The sequence below is a fragment of the Protomyctophum bolini genome (assembly GCF_963924005.1).
Source record: "Protomyctophum bolini genome assembly, chromosome: 2".
Taxonomy (NCBI): domain Eukaryota; kingdom Metazoa; phylum Chordata; class Actinopteri; order Myctophiformes; family Myctophidae; genus Protomyctophum; species Protomyctophum bolini.
The window spans coordinates 29,739,083-29,759,260 of record NC_137863.1 but is presented as its reverse complement, the minus strand read 5'-3'; the positions used below and the strand labels follow the sequence as shown (position 1 = coordinate 29,759,260).

At 40.5% G+C, this 20,178-nt stretch overlaps 1 protein-coding gene across 1 annotated transcript in view; it reads right to left on the bottom strand.

Moving 5' to 3' along the window:
- Positions 1-3,880: 3,880 nt before the first annotated feature.
- cfap20dc (CFAP20 domain containing) overlaps positions 3,881-20,178 on the bottom strand; it is a gene marked incomplete at both ends in the record, with an annotated part of 28,366 nt that continues 12,068 nt past the window's right edge. The window contains 8 exons of the mRNA XM_080790337.1: positions 3,881-3,996; positions 6,161-6,255; positions 11,400-11,461; positions 12,467-12,706; positions 14,034-14,207; positions 14,432-14,477; positions 14,941-14,948; positions 15,137-15,496. Coding sequence (XP_080646463.1) covers positions 3,881-3,996; positions 6,161-6,255; positions 11,400-11,461; positions 12,467-12,706; positions 14,034-14,207; positions 14,432-14,477; positions 14,941-14,948; positions 15,137-15,496 — 1,101 coding nt within the window. The remainder of the gene's footprint in view (positions 3,997-6,160; positions 6,256-11,399; positions 11,462-12,466; positions 12,707-14,033; positions 14,208-14,431; positions 14,478-14,940; positions 14,949-15,136; positions 15,497-20,178) is intronic.

The following is a 20,178-nucleotide window of genomic DNA, read 5'->3' as shown; positions in this document are numbered from 1 at the left end:
ACATGACAGCCATGTAGATTCAAGATTCAATACTTTATTGCCATGTCAACAGAGTTGATTGGAATTTGTTTTAGTGCACTAAAAACAGACATACAGATACACATATTCACATCACATATTCAGACAGTAGAAAAAGATACAAAAGTACAAACATCATATGAGAGAGACCAATAAATAAGATGTACTGTAAACACACACACACACACACACACACACACACACACACACACACACACACACACACACACACACACACACACTGTGACACACAATGTCATTTACAGCTAAACATTGCTCCCGAAAATGGATTCTATTTGATCAACTCACTTCTTTGTTTTCCGACAGTGCTCCAGCCCTGCAGCTGGTCAGACGCAGCCAGCGCAAATACTTTATTTTGTGTGTGTTTTGGCTCAATTTATTAATTGGCTCAATTTATTTAGTGTAAAACCTCAAACTGAACTGATCATAGCTGAAGAACAGGCTGGATTTAGGGCAGGGTGAAGCACCACAGAACAGATATTCAACTTGAGGATTATCTGCGAGAGATATCTGCAACAACACCTGTACCACGTGTTCATAGACTTCAAGAAAGCTTTTGACCAGGTATGACATGCTGCGCTGTGGGCGACCATGAGGAAGTATAACATCAGCCCTAACCTTGTCCATGCAGATAAAACCAAAATTATGACCAACAACATCAGTGGCATCCGCTCAGACATCCAAGTCAATGGACAGGCACTGGACACGGTGTCTACCTTCAAATACCTTGGAGCAATCGTGTCCGATGAATGATCCAAACGGGAAGTCCTTGCCAGAGTTGCTCAAACAACTGCTGCCCTGGCAAAACTCAAGCCTGCATGGAAAGACAACAACATCAGTATGGCATCAAAGGTGAGACTACTGCGATCACTTCTGACCACTGTCATAAAGAGTAAACTGAGGTGGTATGGACACATCACCAGATCCTCAGAGAGATTTATTAATTCCTGTTAGGTAGCCATGTAATAAGCGGGATAATATCTGGCTAGCTGCTTATTGTCGGGATATAATTCACCTTCAGGGTGATTAACCACCTCGGATTGGCCTCGGTGGTTACACTCCCTGTCAGTGAATTATCTCCCGACAATGACCAGTTTGACCACCTAGCCAGATATTATCCCTTACATAATATAAGTAACTAGTAGTAACTAAAGTTTTCAAAAAATTGTAGTGGAGTAAAAGTACAATATTGAAAAAGTATTGAAAATTGGAAATACTCACACCATAATGTGAAGTGAGCGGTTGCATTGGGGTTGTAATTACCCCTCCTTCCGGCCTGTGTGTTTTTTATGTGTCCTGACCCCAATCAGCACCGAAATGCGACCCCAATGATCTGCAGGGGTCAAAGGTCCTACTCAGACATACACATAGGGACACACAAAGCCCTTCTTTGGAGACATGTGCCACCGCTCAAAAAGACCTCATATTTGTAATTAGTTAATTACACCACTGTGAACATTCAACAACCTAACCTATAACTCTCATTCACAGAGCTTCAGGATAACTGAACTGAAGGGGGGGGGGGCTGGGGGCAGTGGCTCAGGAGGTAGTGTGTGAAATGGGAAAATTGTTTACTGTATGTATATAAAGCCAAAGCACTTTGGAGAAAGGTGCTAAAGGCTTCTGTACGAATGCACCCATTACCATTCTCACCATCAGTCACACTGCTTCAAAACGAAGCAAAGATTTCAGAAGTAATGAAGTAATATGGTGGCTGGCTTGTAATATCTGTATAATATTAAATCCAGACTACATGAATGTCCATTTAAATCCATATTTTTTCTGTTCAAGTGTCAGACAAAAATAATACAAACAAATCATCAGTTACACACCCATACAAACTTAGCCGACTGTTATAACTATGCAAACGGAGGGCTCTGGTTGTGTGTGCAGTGTCTGTCAGCGTCCGTTTACGATGGTACTATTTATATCAACTCTGCTACATGCAGCAGCCTGACCCTGGCTACCAAATACACGAACATACTAAACAAAAATAGTGTGGCTGTACTGTCCTCCCTCAAGTAAAGTAAAACGCTTGATGTCTCAGACTGAAAAACAGGTCCATGCATGTGTCTCCAACAGGTTAGATTACTGTAATGCCTTTTTTGTTGGACCCAGAGTTACCCCAGTTCATTCAAAATGATGTATCCAGAGTACTAACTGGGACAAGCACAGCTGAACATATTACTCATACTTAGATCACTTAATTGGCTCCTAATTAAATACAGAATTGATTTAAAAAGTACTACTTAAGCCTTTAATGGTACATAGCTCCTGAATACATCTTCTTCTCACTGCCTATAAAACAATTATTAGACCATCTGCATTATATCATCAGCAGACTTAAGTGTAAACTCTCCAATATATTCTGCTTGCTGTTGTTCTCTCTCTGTATAGAGTCAAATTAATTAAATTAAATGGCAATGTGAAAAGACAGTCACACTGACACCAAATGTTAAATTCTACTGTATTATTGCTAATCTCCAAAGACCAAACCAAAATCTGTGCGAAGCCTGACATCTAAAGGTGGAAAACAGGTACTTCACTGGCATCTGGTATTGCCACTCTGTTGCAGGTTAACATTACCTGACACCAAGTCCAATACAATGTGCTGCATTTCAACACAGATGTCAGGATTCACAATTAACCACTTAAGCCCTATATACACTAGCAAAAACATAGACTTCACCTATATTGACGTTTTGTTCAAGTCAAGTCAATTATATTTATATAGCACATTTAAAAACAACAGACCAATGTATTTATATACTGTATGGATGTATTTCCTGAATGGGAGTCTATCAAAATTCAAAAGCCACTTGTCATTATGGTTCATTGTTCGTGCCATGTCCTTGTATATTCAATCTTTTTCATTTATAATGGTGTTGTGTCTGAGCTGTTTTTCTTTTCTTTTCTTGAATTTATTTTGTTGTTTGTTATGTTCTTGTTGTGTAATGTCTGCTTGTTGTCTTTAAATGTGTTAAAACCAATAAATATACTTTGTAAAAAAAAACAAAAAAAAAAAACAAACAACAGACCTACTGTATACCTTTCCACCCTCGCTTTCTGAAATGCTTTCTCTCACAACCACATAGTCAATCAAACAGTTTGACATCAGTGTCACTTTAATTCTTGCATACTTCTTGCTTAGCTTCTCTATTTGGAGGACATCCAGCCTTGATTCCTTTTGTGCTTATTTCAATCTCTGCTGGCGATCGCTCTTTCAAAAGTATGCGCTTCTACTGCATGATACCGTTTTCTCTACTACTAAGATTGCCACATCATAAAAGACATAAAATACATGCAATTATTTTTATCTTTATTATAAGATAAGATAAGATCTCAATATGGTACTTGAAAGAGAATTTGTCATCGACCAATAGCCTATATGGCCAAAGATTCTTTCAATCAGAGTTTTGCTCTGGTGAAAAACATGCACTTTGTTTTCTCTGCATTTAAAAACAGGTTAGAGTTTAAAAAGTGCTTCTTGTAGAACATAGACCAAAGTCAAGCAAATTAACCAGCAAGAATTGGAGTATTTGTATTACTTTACAATATTTACAAAAATAAGGAATCAACAGTTTGCATGAAGCATACTATAGTCTATCTACAGTACACTCAGTCTACACAATCTAGATGCTACATCTTTCATGAAATTACAGATATGAATGGCATACATTTTACTCAGCAATATGTCATACAGTTCTCAACTCAATGAATAGCCTATTGGGAAATAGGCTGAAAACATATAGTAGCAAAAGCAGCTTTTTGCTATAACATTACAAAAATTGTAACTTTCAAAGTCAATGGCTTGTAATCTCTGCACTTTGATCCTCATTATTCAGGCTAGTTCATAGTACTTCCCAGTCTGTGGATCAAAGTAGCAGTTCAGGCAAGGATCATAGAGCAGATTCAAATACTCCTCTTCATTATCTCCTTCATCCCACACATCCCCTTCTGTAACATAATAGGAAAATATTATAACTTATATATAATATAACTCAAGCCAAAATAAATTGCACTACTTTAACCTGTTAAGACTAGGAAAGCATTTTGAGCTTGTAGATAACCCGTAACCTAGCTGGTGCATGTGTCTAGTTAGACATACCAACAGTCAGACACACCACTTTTCTTTTTTTACTAAAATCATTGCTTCTTTACAACATATTTTGAATGGGGGTCCGCGACCAAATACATATCATTTTGGGGGTCCTTGACACGAAAAGGTTTGAAAAGCACTGATATTTCTTTTAGAAAACTGTTGGGACTTAGAAGACATTTCGTAGAATCTGCCCCAAGTCTTGATACGTTAAACAGGTGTGACATTTTAAATATCTAAACATATCAGTCCTTTTTTTAACCACTTAAACCCTAAATACCGGTACTTAGTTGACCATGGTCTCCCAGGGCTCTATACTAGGTACGCTATTTACCCCTAAACCAAATCTCTGCATTGAAAATACAAATAGCCAATCTACAAGCTCACGACAAGACGCGTTGTGACTGTGAGCTTGTAGATCAGCTATTTTAGGAGAATATTTGCCCCCAGAATAGGGATGCTAGGGTTCTTCTAAGCATGGCAATGAAGCTACTGATTATTATTTGCGGAATGAAATGTCTCCTATGAATCACTGAAGGTGTGGTGACCTTAAGGTCACATTCACACCAGAGAGCTTTGCTGCGATTAAAACGAATCCTGCTGCGCATTTTCAGAAAGTGCACTTCGTTTGGCAGGTGTGAAGGCTCATTAGAATCCTAATGCGTATCAAAGAACCGCATTTTACTCCGAGCAAAAACGGGGGTTTCGCTTCGCTTCCAATCGCACTTGTTTACGATTCGGTGCAGGTGTGAATGCAATCCGCAGTAAATAAAGGAAATGAGGCAAACAATGTGGCGGGTGAGGAGATGAACACAGTTGGAGACGGAAAAGGCATATTTTACGCAGCGCAAAGATGTCCCATTACCGTGGATACTAGACGTGGTCGAATGAGGAGACTGAAGCCCTGATCGAAATGAGGACGAGTACATTAATCAATTGCTTAAGAAAACACATAAAAACACTGCAGTGTATTATAGCCTACAGAATATTCTGTCTGTCTGTCTGTGCCGTAAACATGGACTGCTGTCACTGTGTGGGGACTGGGGAGCAGGGACTTTCATCTCAATAAACTTGTAAACATTTTTGCGATGCTGTCTGTTGTATCAGTGTGCTCAGCGCTGTGCCTCCATGCCCAAAAGTGCGTGGCGTGGCTGCATGTTTATAGTGAGAGAGCTGGGGGGGGGGGGGGTCCAGTCCCAGACGGCACGACACATGCACGTTATGAGTATAATTTTATCACCATAGATTTCACTGTGTTGTAGGCTGTGTTGTAGGCTAGGTTTATGAATGGAACACATTGATAAAGGTGCCCCCTGCTGCATTTCCAATTGCTACGGATGACAGTGTGAAGGCAAACCGCAGCAAATTAAATATGCAAGAATCCCAAAATCTCCTCCCATACGCATGAGTCTACCCAAGTATTAGGTGAGAATGTGACCTAAGACCCAGGTGGATTTGAAAGCTTCTACCATTTCCCATTTTTCCTCTAATCAATCAAGGCGTAGAAGCTTAACACACACAGACCCGGCAGCCTTATAATAAAGCTGTAAAAAAAAACTGTGGTAATCTCCCTACCGTAAAGCACATTAATTTACAGAACCTGTTAAATTGACAGTCAGGCAGTTAACTGCTAAAAAGGTTATGGAATGCACCAAGAGGAATATTTTATCTAATCAGAACGCCAAAGATGATAATGCAAACTAATTATAAGATACAATTTCTAAGAGGTTTTAAAATGATGTTGTAAACTGAAAAGGTTCCATCAATTAACCTTGTAAGTGTGCCACAGCAGTGTAGCTAGCTGTAATGAGCCTGTCTTTGTTCACCTATGGAGTTGTGTGGTGGACAGAAAGCTACAATCTCATGGGAGGTTTTATCCTTAATTGGATACAGTTTTACAGGCGTACACCCCAAGCTCTGTTCAATCTTCATAGGAAACGTACCATTTCAGCTTTCGGCAACCTTTGACACTGGTAAATGTTTTGGTTAGAACAATGTGATATGAGCTAAATGTGAGGGTACCTCTGATAAGGTCTTTGTGATGGTGCCATGTGTTGTCTGACCTCCTCTGCTGGCTTGGAGGGATAATAGGAGGGCTAAGCACATCCATCCATTCCCTGGGGACGACATCACAGAAGAAAACTGTCATTTGCAACACATCAAAATTAAACTGACCATCCTATGAAATCATCTCTACATGTCATTTACACAAGAAACTCCGCATCAACGCCAACTCTTCCATAAGAACAATAAAATAAAAAAGCATAAAAAGCAAAGCCCTCCCGCTCCATCTCTGCCCTTGAGCCAGTCTGTCTCCTACACGCTCTCTGTGCTTCAGGCTCGCAGGCCTGGCTGGAGGATCATTTATTAGACTGACACAAGCTGTGATTTCCAAGTGTCCACATTCTGGCCCAGGCTAGGGAGGCACAACCTTGCCCACGGCTGTGAGAGTGCGTATAGGTTCTGGCTTCCGTAACACTGTGAAATGATACTGCATCTCTCCTCCACAGGAGCTCGTCTCCCTCTAAATGAGTTTATACTCCCTGCCTGAGAGCTACCGCAGGCTCGCCGTGCATCTCTCTTCCTCCAGTACACCAGGTTTCATTTGAAACAATCCTATCTGAATAAAATGTGTTGTGTTGGAGGCTGGAGCACTGCAACGAGAAACATTCTGTGAAATGTCATTCTGTGCTGAATTATCCTCAAAGTAACAATGCTGTGTATATAACATGCTAATGGTAATGACGAGCCAAACTAATATCCTTCATTGATCTCCTACAGACCAAAATACTTTCCAACTCCGCCCAGATGCCCACGTGCCATACCCTGATTACTATGCAATTGTAATTGCATAGTAATCCCACTCACCCATCTTCAGTCAAGCTGATGACAACTCACCCATGCCAACCACTCACCTATCTTCAAACAAGCTGATGACAACTCACAACTCCCCATGCCAATCAGGCATTTAAAACAAGCTTTGCCAAACTCACAACGTAGAGTGTGAGGAGTCTGAGGACTGTTTCCAGTAACCCTCCCTCCCTCCTCTACTTCTAACCCAGGTTCAAGGTGGGGTCCGTTAACCTTCTTCTGCACAGGGTCACGCCTTGGACCCCAAAGCCAAAAGTATCTGGGTCCATGACCTCCGTCCTTGATCACACCTCCCCTCATCGTCGTCACACCTGCCATCTCATGTTCAGTGCTCTTAACCGCCTAAGCCGCGCACTCTACGATTGTGTTTAGTTCGCCCTTAGAGGACCATTTCTCACTTTTGGATCTTTGGCCATTTATGCGACATGTCCCATGGCACACATGTGACAAGTCCATATACTCAATTCAATTCAATTCAAACCTTATTTATTCTCAAAAGACATTGAGGTCACCCTCATTTGCAGTGTCGTCGAGATACACATAATACAACATTTCAAAGCAATAAACAAAAACAGAACAGAACAGCAACATGTCCAAAATCGTGTGACGTAGCACGTAGGCTATGTTTAAAAACAGTTGCAGACACAGGGGTAAGTCTGCAATCAAAGATTTAAATTGACTGTATGTTATGAGAGAACAGATCTTTAATTTAAGCTGTAGGTCATTCCACGTGGTTGGGGCACTAAAACAAAAGGCTGTTGTCCCCACATCTGTGTTTCAGTGTGATCCAGTGACTGGAGCGTGTCCTATAGGTTACAGGGTTCCAATCCAGCAGAGCTTTAATATAGCTATAACAACGGTAAAGTTCCATCATTTCCTTTAAAAATAAACCGATACCAATGTTTATTTCTCCTGTCGGCCAAGGAGGGCCAACCCACTCTGTCATATAGGATGCAGTGATGAGTTCTGTAAGGTTCACCAGATATAAATCGCAAAGCAGAGTGATAAACTGCATCCAAGGGCTTGAGGACAGAAGGAGCAGCTTTTCCATAGATCTCCATAGTCCAACACAGAGAGAAAGACTGCTTCAATAACCCACTCACATGTCTTTTTCAATAAACATGCTTAAATCTATTTTGTTAAAGGCTTGGTCTATAGTGAAATGGAAGCTATACGTTTTGAACCGATCAGATGATCAAGGGAAGTTGGAGTTGGAGGTAAATGGAGTAATGCGCCCAGGACCAAGACAACTTATTGAAATTGGTCAGATTTGTCAATCTTAAATTAATAAACTTTTACTCTCTCTCTCTCTCCCCAACACTAAATATGCTAATATGAAATGTGGTCTTCAGTAGACCTTTATTGTCCACAAGGGAAATTTGTCAGACACAACATTACACAATTGCACACATTATGTGGATTATCAGGCCTCCCGTAGTTACCGCTGTTTCAGAGCCTCGTTCAGCATCTTAGTTGATGCTGATACAAATTATTTTTTAAATCTGATGTACTTCCACTTTGGTTCTTTGTATCTTCTCCCAGAGGGCAGAAGTACAAACTCGCCATTTAAAACATGGGTAACATCACTGACAATTTTTTGAGCCTGTTTTAATGTAGCCTGCTCATAAATAGACTGAAGAGAGGGGAGTTGTCTTACCCCTATGATCTTCCCTGCAGTCTGCACCAACATTCACTAACATTAGTTTGTATCATATGAATATAACCCATTATAAATTATGACATTCAGTACCTGTGGCCTCAATTTTCACAATGAAAATTAAAAAGTAGAAACAATTAACGCTCAATCTCAAGATTAATACTTTGAATTCTGCAATTTGTAAACATTTGTAAACAACCAGGGTTGTAATTCAAACCAAAGGCAAAACATCATGCTTCTCGCAGAGTGATTCAGAGAGCCAGCGAAGATTCATGATGGAAATTCTGTCTCTCTCTGTCTGAAAACCACTGGATGCACTAACAGTATACTAACCTTAAACTATGAGGGGGGAAGAAAATATTATGGTGGTTATTAGGTTTCAAAGCCATTGCAATTTCTGCCATTGCAGCTTGGGCAGAAAGATAAAAGTGATCTCTGTTTCGCTGTCTTTCTCTAATGTGCACACACACACACACACACACACACACACACACACACACACACACACACACACACACACACACACACACACACACACACACACACACACACACACACACACACACACACACACACACAAGACACAAGACACAAGACTGAATTATAGTTCAGAAGTGATTGGAGGGTCTGAGGCACACACAGAACTGTAAAATAATAATAATACAATAATAAGTGGTGGTATAATCCTAATCTCAGTTGAACGTGCTGCACAAAATGGAAACATGAAAGAGGACATATCTGTAAAGATACTACAGTTGTTAAAAATCATGTGAAACTATGTGAAATGGGGGACATCCTAACATTAACATAACACATTTTAAAAGCTTCTTACACCACTTTGAATTCATGAGAACCAGCAATAATACATGGATGAAAACAATGACTGAATCTGCCTAACTATATAACATGCAGAACCCTGTACAAATACATTTGTTGGAACTTTTCAAGTTAATATTCATGTGAAAATAGGCTATTCTTACCCGGGCAAACATATAAATCAAGGACAACATTCTCCACAACAGTATCTCCAGGGACAGCAGATTGCTAAGTGACTCAGGTTGAGACACTTGAAATGTTAAACACATTTTAGGTCATCTTAAGATGATGAAGAACATAAATTTTGATCTCATTTGACTCCCAGTGAGGGGTATACAGTGGTGAATTACTGTATGTCAGAGCTGAGCGCTACAAATATCTGTCAAAATGGTGCCATGGCTAGGCAACTCTTAACATCTCATTTCTTGTTATGATGTGTTCCAAATAGCCTCTTTCGAAAATAAATGAGTTACTCTCTTTTTGGAAGCACACTTAGGAGATTTGAAACATGTATGCCAGCCAGAGGCTGACATAAATATAGGAAGAGACATTAGTGTGCTGGAATAGCACGGCACCCTGAAGCACAACTAGAGGACCATTTTGGTGATCAAGAAGGCTCTCGCACTCCAAACAACTGTGCAGCTTCGCAGTGCCGCGAGGACGTTCAAGAGCACCACAAGAGAGGCCACTTTAAGTGTGTCTCTCGGAACGCATGGTCTGAAGAAAATACAGAAAGCAAGCACAGCTCTAAAATGGAGTGCAGCTCTGCTCTTTAAATATGTTGCTTTTTGAGCGTAATTTCATTTGTACAGCTGTGATCTGATACAGGATTAGGTGATGGAACACCATCTGTGAATATGAATTCATATAGATAGCGAAGCCAAAGTCCATTGTTGAATACTTACAATCAAGAATTCTGTACAGAGCCGAAATGTGAAAGGAAAGAAATGATCGTGGAAATGTGATGCAATGTTTTTGTCTTACATTGAAATACGCTACATGGCTGTGTATGAGATGCAGACATTTGCTTAATTGGGGGGGGGGGGGGGGGGGGGGGTCTGTTGACCCTGACCAGGATGCTGGGTCTACCACACAATGATTATCAATAACCTGTGGATGTATTGGGCATTAATAATAACTAGGCTTGCATCACAGATTACCACTACAAACTATGACTGATTCAGACTAGCTGTACTTTTTAATGTATAGCTAACAGGCTTTTTATGAAACAATAACACAATTAAATTTAAGTAGACACATTTAAAGCTAGATTGTAGTGGAGCTTCATAAGGGGCATAACACAGTTTGTTGTGTTCATAAGCCAAGAGCCCCCAACACTTCTCCTTCAGTTATCCCTGCTTCGAGGTTCAGTAAAATAAACAGCTGAATATTTTCTTTCGCACAATAAACCTTGAAAATGCCACAAAGAAATACAAAATAAGCCAAAAACCTAGCTGGCATATACCGGTATGCATAATTGTTTTCATAGCTCAAGCTCAACCTCCCATCTCTGATAACGATCTTACAATGAGTTTGAGGGCAGTTTTCACAGATAGAAGATGAAATAAAAACTCCAGTAAGGGTTAAAGCATGCATGATATTGGTTTCTATCAGAAAATATGAGAAACCACGATGACTGCAATTTTCTAAAATAATATTATTGCTACTAGTCCTGGCCAAAAACACCATTCATCATCTTATTTAAACTGTGGTCCCTCTTTTTGAGGGAGTATATTCACGGCACAATATTGTCTGGTTGGTATCACTATGTATAGTATGTTGTAGGCTATTAGTCTTCCATTCATGTAAAAAGTTTAGTTTAATTGTGATGGATTTACATTTACAGTTTGAATGAGTTTCCAAAAGCCTGGGGTTACAGTAGTTAACTGTAGGTGTGTGGATGAGGCAAATGCTTACCTTGGGTTTGAGTGTAGCAAGGGATTCATTTCCTTTTGATAGTGCTGACCCTGATTAGCTGGCTGTATTGGAAATAATTGGCGAGGGAACATTGGGTGATTACAGAAGCCAGGAATAAAATATAGATTAAGAAACAATAGCAGCAAAGATTTAGCAACAAAAGGTATATTAAGTTTCAAAATCTCAGCACAATGTACAGTTATAATGTGCTCATATCCCTAGGAAATCCTCATGGGTTTTATCAGTGTTTGTCAGCTCCAGAAACATTGCTTCATGACATGGAGATCTCTCTTATTTCTCAATAAGCTGATGGTGGTGCTGTTGTCACGTGTTTATAATTGTGAAGTGCAGAGTAAGTTGGTTCTACACAGGCCATTTACGTCCCATTTGGAATTTATCTTTATGGAAAACTTATACACAGCAATATCTGGGATGATATTTTAACATAAAAATGGACCTGTGAGGGTAAAGTTTTATGCTTTTGTGTTAGCAGATTACCCCTATGAACAGTTATGATAATCGTCATGTAGCAGAAGGAGCAGTAATGGCACACACTTGAGACCATACTGAGAGCTATGAAAGCCACGATGGCCATTGTTCGATCTCCATAACCGCAATGCACTTATGCTAATGGGCCGTAGATCTTAAATGTCCTTTCATAGCCAGAAGCAAACTGCGTTATCTTTTTATTCTACAAAAAATAAACTAAAAAAAGCCTCTGGGGATCATTTTTAAGCGACATAAAATAATTTGGAGTCTTACTTCTAAAAATGGTTTTTAGAGTTCAATTAATGTAGTTTTATCTTCTTCAGTGTCATACTAGTTCTGAGAATACACCAGAGAACCGAGCATTAGCACTGAGTGCAGCACGTTGTATGATGGAAATAGAAAATAGATGGAGTGAGGTTGAGCCGGGGTCGCGCAAATGGACAGAGTGTGCAGAAAGAAAGGATACACCACAATGGAAGCAAATAATAGATAGACAGTAATTGTGTGAGGCCCGGAAGAGCAACAATAAAGGCTTAGTATTCCAACAGACTGTGTAAGTAGTGTGTACGTGTACTAACCATGGAGATGTGGGTCCAGGTAGATGTGTCATCACTGCTCATACTCATACTGACATTACACTGGCGGATCTGAGAGGCACTGAGGCCAGAGGCTCCGCCTTCATCTTCCTGCTGTTCCCGCTGCAGGCTGGCCAGCATCCTCAGCTCCTCGTCTTCATCTCCCTGCACTGGGACACTGCTAAGGGGGTTTAGCTGGCAGCTGCCGGACATGAAAGGACCCCGACTAGTGTCTCCAGCATCCTTTTAAAAAGAACAGCACAAACAATATATATTTTTTTACATCTGGGATGCGGATGTGGATGCACGATGAATTGTCAAAATTCAGCAGTCTTATGAGTTTAGACCAGGGGTCTTTAACAGGGGGTCCGGGACTCCTAGGGGGTCTTCAGAGTTACTATAGGGTGGGTGTTTTTACATTAACCACTTGATATCTCTATTCTGAGGAGAACTTTAGCCAAAACAAATAGCCCATCTATCAGCTATCTTCGGCAAAGAGGTTGGTGTAAAAGGAGCAGACCAAGTACAGAACCAAAGGTCAAGTTTACTAAGTAATAGTATTGACGGTTTACGTGGTTAAATGTCTGAAAATACACATTTCTAAATCAAGGAAGCACACATGACTCATCTCAATCTCTCTGAGCAGGTGCACGGTCGGGGAAGGAACACACGTGTAAGTAATAATAACCGACGGACAGTATAAATGTGACAATTCCGTTGTCTACAGCAGTGGTTCCCAGACCTTTTCATGTCAAGGACCCCCAAATTGACTCAAATTAGCCCCACGGACCCCCATTTGAAAATATATGCCAGGGACCCACATAAACTCTAGCAGTGATTCTCAGCCTGTTTAATTTCAAGGACCCCCAGTTTGACATGTGTTAGTCTACGGAGCCCCATTTAATGGCATTTCTATCTCTGGGACCCCCAATTTATATTGTAAAATCAATGCTAACCCGTTAGGGTCCATTTGGTTCAATTTGTGTGATCTCTGAGTTACAGACCCATAAGGGTCCATTTGGTTCCAAATTATCATTTAGCTAGGTACCCCCTGGAACTCCCTCAAGTACCCCTGGGGGTCCCCGGACGCGACTTTGGCGTCCACTGGTCTACAGCATACAACGCTGACGAAGGCGGCAGGCCGAAACGTGTATGTTGTTGTGCTTTGCAGCATACCATACCAATAATGAAACAATAAAGTGCCTTAAAAAGACAGTTCCGTAAGTGCTGGTATTCTCTCGTTTGAAAATACACATTAACATGAATGCAACATACACTGATGAAGGTTTAACGTGCAATACAATTTTATACTATATTTAGTGGGGGGCCGTGCTTCAACTCTCTCTCAGCTATAAAGGGGTCCTTGGGCTGAAAAACGTTGAAGACCCCTAGTTTAAACTATATTTTGTGCAGCTATAGAAGTAGATTTAAGTACTAAGAGCAGTGGGCTGTGGATTTATTCAGAGCTTGACACAAGGTTGAATATAGGCCATGTAATGGGCTTGAATCTCTGAGGAAATGTCTCTTAATAGTACAGCTATTGATTTCCCAGAATCCTATGGCAACTTGCTTTGTCTGACAAGAGGTGCAGGAAAGCCCAGTGTTGAGAATCAATGGTCGGTCGATGAGACAGAGCTCCGGGGAAGGAAACAAACATCATGTCATCTTTCTCTGACAGCCTTTCAGTCACAGCCGCCACTGTACGCTGCCTGCCAGGTCGGTGAGCTGACTGGAGCCCCTTTGACTGGGGAACGCTGGGCCATGTCACATCAGGCAGGAGGTGAGCGTGGGATGCAGTGGCACAGTGACAGACCCCCCTGTGGTACTGTGATCTCTCCACTTGACTGTCCTCTGATCTCGGATCCTCTCAACAGGAGCAGGGGGGCCCCCTCAAGGAGAGACCTAGCTCTGAAATCCTCCTTAGCACAGTGTGACAGATCCGCTTGCAAATCCTTTTTGGATACTTACAGCAGCAGCACAGCCCAGTTGAATATGGCTGGGCAGGGAGAGGCAGCTAGACATGACATGTCATGCCATCAGAGGCTGAAAACAATGTTGAGCCCCCCCCACACACGTCCCCTCTTCTCCTAAACCCTTTCTGCACCTTTCACAGATTTAACCTAGAAGATTAGAGGCCAGCCCACCCGCAGTCTGACATGCACTTAGTGCCACATCCATCCGTCAGCGCAGGTTCCTTTTTTCAGCCACAGATTTATTTTGATTATTTTTTAAATTATCAAAGCTTGATCAAATTTTCCTTCATTCACGGTAAGCATAAACTTGCTGCAAGTGGCCAATCATTTGCCTTGACCTGTCTAAAAATGTGTCTGGTCATAGTTTAATATTGTGTAATGGAAAATGTGAGAGGAGTCTGGCAGAGAAATGTGTCTTTAATCCATTTAATAGTTTTTCTGAATTTCTTGAGTGTGACTCAGTAAAAAATAAATAAAAAAGAAGAAAAGAGGAAAGAAACCTACATCGACAACTGGCAACAGATGGGATTGCTCAGTCAAACTCATTAGGCATCCCACAGTGAAGGTAATTTGGAGTGATGGCTGTTCACTTCACCAAAATTGAAAATGACAAAAATAGAAAGTTGAAAATGATGTTCCTCCACCCACAGGGCTGTGGAACAAGCACAACGATTAGCTAAACACCAGCTGCAAGCAGTACCTTGTGTAATCTGCCGTCTTCCAGGGAAACCTCTTGTAGGAATCTCCTACAAAGTGCTGTACGCTTATTCTGGTGCAGCAGGGCGGTACTTGTTAACTCTGGTCCAGCAGAGAAGTCCCTTAGGATCTGTGTGCTACTGTTAGGCGACAGACAGCGGGTTGGGAGCATCACAGTTGGCTCAGCTCTTCTGCTGGACTGATCAAGGATGTTGCCGTCGGTTGGGTGAAGTTCTTCAGGCAAAGTTTGGTCAATGCCATGACACCCAGGTTGGAGATGCCCAGCTGTATCAGGAGATCTGACAGTGACAGGACTGGAGCCAACACTGGCCCTCTGATGGAAGAACTTGGTGTAAATCTCCTCCTGAAATAGATAGATAGAAATAAATGGTGCATATAACGTACGTATTCCAGTACACTAGGTTCGGAAAATTATGTCGTACTACCGATCCGACTCTCTTAGTCATAGTGACGGGAGCCGTGTCAGAGTACCTGGGGTACCCGTCTGTATGATATATGGATATGGAGATCTATGTATTTGTCAATCTGTGTCCCTTTTATGCCCATACTGTACATTAATGACATGAAAGCAGCTTGTAACTGCAATTTGTTCTTGTTCACTGATGACTCAGCACTCACTGTTCTCGGGCGAGAACAAAATGCAAGTTGAGGAAACCCCTCAGTTCTGAACTCTACACTCTGCAAACAAACGGTCATATTCATTACACCTTGGTAAAACAGAATCCATTATTTTTCAATGGGTTCAAACATACCCTTAGCAATGCAAATGATTTAAAGGTCAGAGTTGGCAATATACCGTAGTAATAAACAGACGGGTTAAAGAATGGCATCAAAAGAAAGTGATCAAGAAAGTCAATCAAAGAACAATCCTCTTTTGTCAGCAAAGGTGCTCTCAAGACTCTAGCTGGAGCCCTCATTCAATTATGCTATTTTGATTATGCTTGCATTTCTTGATTCTCCAACATCTCAATGTCACTAAAAAACGAATTAAGCTTCAGACCTCCCAAAACAAAGTGATACGACTACTTCTTGGCTTTTCTCATCTCTTTTGTACATATAGTGTTTGTATTTGTTGATGATATGTATTTTTAACTTTGTATGCTTTGTTGATTCATTGAATTCATAGGACTTTTACAACTTTTCTACCAGCACACACAGAATCTTGCAGTATTCCATCCTTCGGTATAGCACATGCTTTGCATTATGCACCCTAGACAAAACCAAAGCTCAGTGCATGTCCATTATGCACCCTAGACAAAACCAAAGCTCAGTGCATGTCCATTATGCACCCTAGACAAAACCAAAGCTCAGTGCATGTCCATTATGCACCCTAGACAAAACCAAAGCTCAGTGCATGTCCATTATGCACCCTAGACAAAACCAAAGCTCAGTGCATGTCCATTATGCACCCTAGACAAAACCAAAGCTCAGTGCATGTCCATTATGCACCCTAGACAAAACCAAAGCTCAGTGCATGTCACGATCAAGATGGCGAGTAGGAATCTTTGAGATTGATTGGATGCCAGTAGTTTATAGCATCACACTGAGGCCTACCGTAGTTCACACGTACCAAACACCAATCAAGCAAATGTTTGGTATTTTTATTTTATTTTTGGGCCATAATGCTTTTCCAATGGGAGTCACATGGTTTGATCAAACATTTGTGTTTGATGAGGGGGGAGGGGCAGAACACCACCAGCAATCAGCAATCAAAAACAAAAGTTTGGTCAAACCATGTGACTCCCATTGGAAAAGCATTGTCGTGGCCCAAAAAAACTAAAAAATGATACGTGTGAATGAGGCCTGACCTCATTCTCAATAAGGCTAATCAGATCCTCACTCAGATCTCATCAACTTTAACATTTAGCTACAGTATATGCAATTAACCAAGGGGTAGAACCCTGCAGCGCAAAATCAAAGTCACAAGTCATAGAAAATTATTTGTTCCCTCAGCAATCAATGTACCTGATGTAGAGCAATTATTGACGAATGTTTAATTTTTAGTTATTTTTGCACATTGTGTTCAGTCAGATCAAGTATGTTTAGTATGGGGAGGGGGAACGAACGAATAAACTAAGGATGTATGAGGAAGGCTTGGCAATATATCGATCGTCATTATGAGACTAGATAGATATGATCTGTGATTTTGTAATAATGTGATATGGAAAGTGTATTTTCCTGGTTTTAATACTTTCAAATATGGCCAAAGATAAATAGGCAAATGTATAAGCTCACAATGCGTCACAACGTGTATTTCGGCAATTTCTTGTTATTGTCACGATACCATATTGATATATTGTGATATTAGTTTTTGTAATATTGTGATAGTTGATTTTGTCCATATCGCTGAGCAATGAGCACCAATTGTAATCAAGTATATTTTATACTTTATTTATTATAATGTGAATCACCCACTGAATTTACAACATCCCTCTTAGAACGCCAGCCCCAATTGCCCAATGCCAGTCTAATAGCAATAGAAGCTATCCAGATCACGCACCATTTGCCCTTGGTTGTCCATTAAAGAGGCTCAAGAAAGTGGCATAATTACATCAACAGTGAATGTCAACGAATCAGCATCTCTCAGCAATTTCAAATATTGATTTTGGATGTGTCTGATGTGATGTCTGACCCGTCTGACTTTTCCTCAGTAACATGACACATATCCTTTCTCTCTTTCTCTCGCCATTCAATTCTCTTGCCTACAAACACCCAAGTTATTTTGATCATCCTCTCACTACTTTGTATATTATATGCATTAGTTAAATTTTACTTCCTTTCCTTTTCTTTTTACATACTATACCAATAATTTTGTCTTTGATGAGTTTTGCAGTCATTATAGATTCTATTCAGCTGCATTTTTTTGTTTGATCTTTGTTTGTATGTTGAGATGTGCTGCTTAGGGTTTTATTATCCCCAATGGGTGTCTTCTTCGACACAGCCCTTAATATTAACAAACAAGTTTGTAATGTTGTGAAGGGCAGTTTTTAACAGCTTAGAACCATAGCTAAACTGAAACCCATTTTAACACACAGCCCTAGTCACAGTAACCCAGATATAGGGAATTGCAGTAGTCCAAACGAGAGGTTATAAAGGCATGTTACCAAAGGTGATCGCGAAGACACACCTTTTTACTCTTGCTTTTACAACAGTTTGAGGTAATTGTATTTTGTTGTCTCTATTTTGTATTGTTTTTCTTACTGCGACGTTATATGCCTTTATTATTGCTTTGTGAATAAAATTCCCTCCAAAGTTCTCAGAGACTCAGCCATCTCTATATCTCCCACATAATAACCAGTAAGACGCGCAAACGCGGGAAGCGAACGCAGCTCGTACATATTTGGGTTTTTTAAGATTTATTTTGAAGTTATTATTTTTTTAAGTTAAGTTATTTAAGTTAAGTTTTTAACTTAGCCATAACCATATAAGGAGTCCCCAAAGCAGCTATACGTCCAAATATGGAGTGTTAATCACAAACAAATCACTCAGCTCCATATATGGGCACAAAGGTGGGACACACACACACACACACACACACACACACACACACACAGACATGATCTGCTAGGTCTCATAGTAAGTGCTCACTGCATTCGCCATAAACCCATATAATAAACCTCTCCATCAAACAAGGACAGCTATAGCTCCATCTCGAAAGTGATAGTCTAAACAGGTTGAAAAGTATCTTGCCACTAAAAAACTAATGTACGAATTCCAATCTGGCTTCAGAACATCCCAATCCACTGACACATGCCTCCTCTATTTGAGCAACCACATCAAACATGAGGTGGATGCTGGCAAATACTGCGGCATGGTCAAGCTGGACCTCCAAAAGACCTTTGACACCGTGAACCACTCCATACTGTTTAACAAGCTAAAAGCAATTGGTTTTGATAGCACATCAGTGAGCTGGATGCAATCTTACCTGGAGGGGAGAGAACAGATGGTGGAGGTGAACGGAATACTGTCCCCCCCACCTCCAAGTAAGCTGGCCTTTACTGTTCCTAATATATGTAAACGACATGACATCAGCCTGTCACTGCAACTTCCGTTCCTGTTCGCTGGAGGACTGGAGACAAAAATTCGGCCCGGACATATTCACGGAATTTGGCCCAGATTGGCCCACCATGCACAACCAGCGCGCAGATACTCTACTGGTCGAGGCCCATACAAATACTTGAAATACAAGCCCTTATGCACTTGCAGTTTGGGCAACTCCAAAGCAAACTCCACATTTTATTTACCTGCCATAGTGTCAACCCTTTACCCCTGTGTCGGATCGATGGTTAGACTGGCATATTCACCGATACCGATATGACCCCATATGATAAATAAGTGCCGATGCGGTACTTTTCCCGATACCAATACAGTATCGGGACATTGTGTTTATTGTGGATCAATGACTTTATTTGTCTTTTTTTTACTACCTTGAATCAACACACATTTTCTGAAAGTACAATAAAGTGTTACTATCTCCTTACACTGTATCTTAACTTATACAACTCAAATATACAGAGAAATGTCATGAGTTGGTTTTTGCTATAAATATTTCTCTATGTTTAATGAAAAACAAGAACTACAAGGGACTGATGCAAGTCCTAGAAAGATGATAAGGCTGCAAGTTGAGCAAAGAACAAACTGTCGCAATTAAATGGAATAAAACATTTTGCTGCTTTTACCTGCATGAGTAACAGATAAATTCCTCTTGGTTCTTGATTCTTAAAACGAAGATGAAATATCAATTAAGCCGTGTCCGATACCACCGAGTATACAGTATATTAGTCGTAATGAGGACATCCTTGTGAAAAGGGCATATGGGATTCCTTTTCAGACCACATCTAAAATGTTTTACTCTATTTATATGTACGTACCGGTATGTCTCTTTCTGACAACTTCTTCAACAGAGCTTCAATAGGTCTTCAGATTAATAGCTGAATACATTCTTCAATAGTGGAACGATATCAATGACTAACAGTAAATGTAATAATGAGCAAAAACAAACAAAAAAATTAAAAGGAAGAAAAG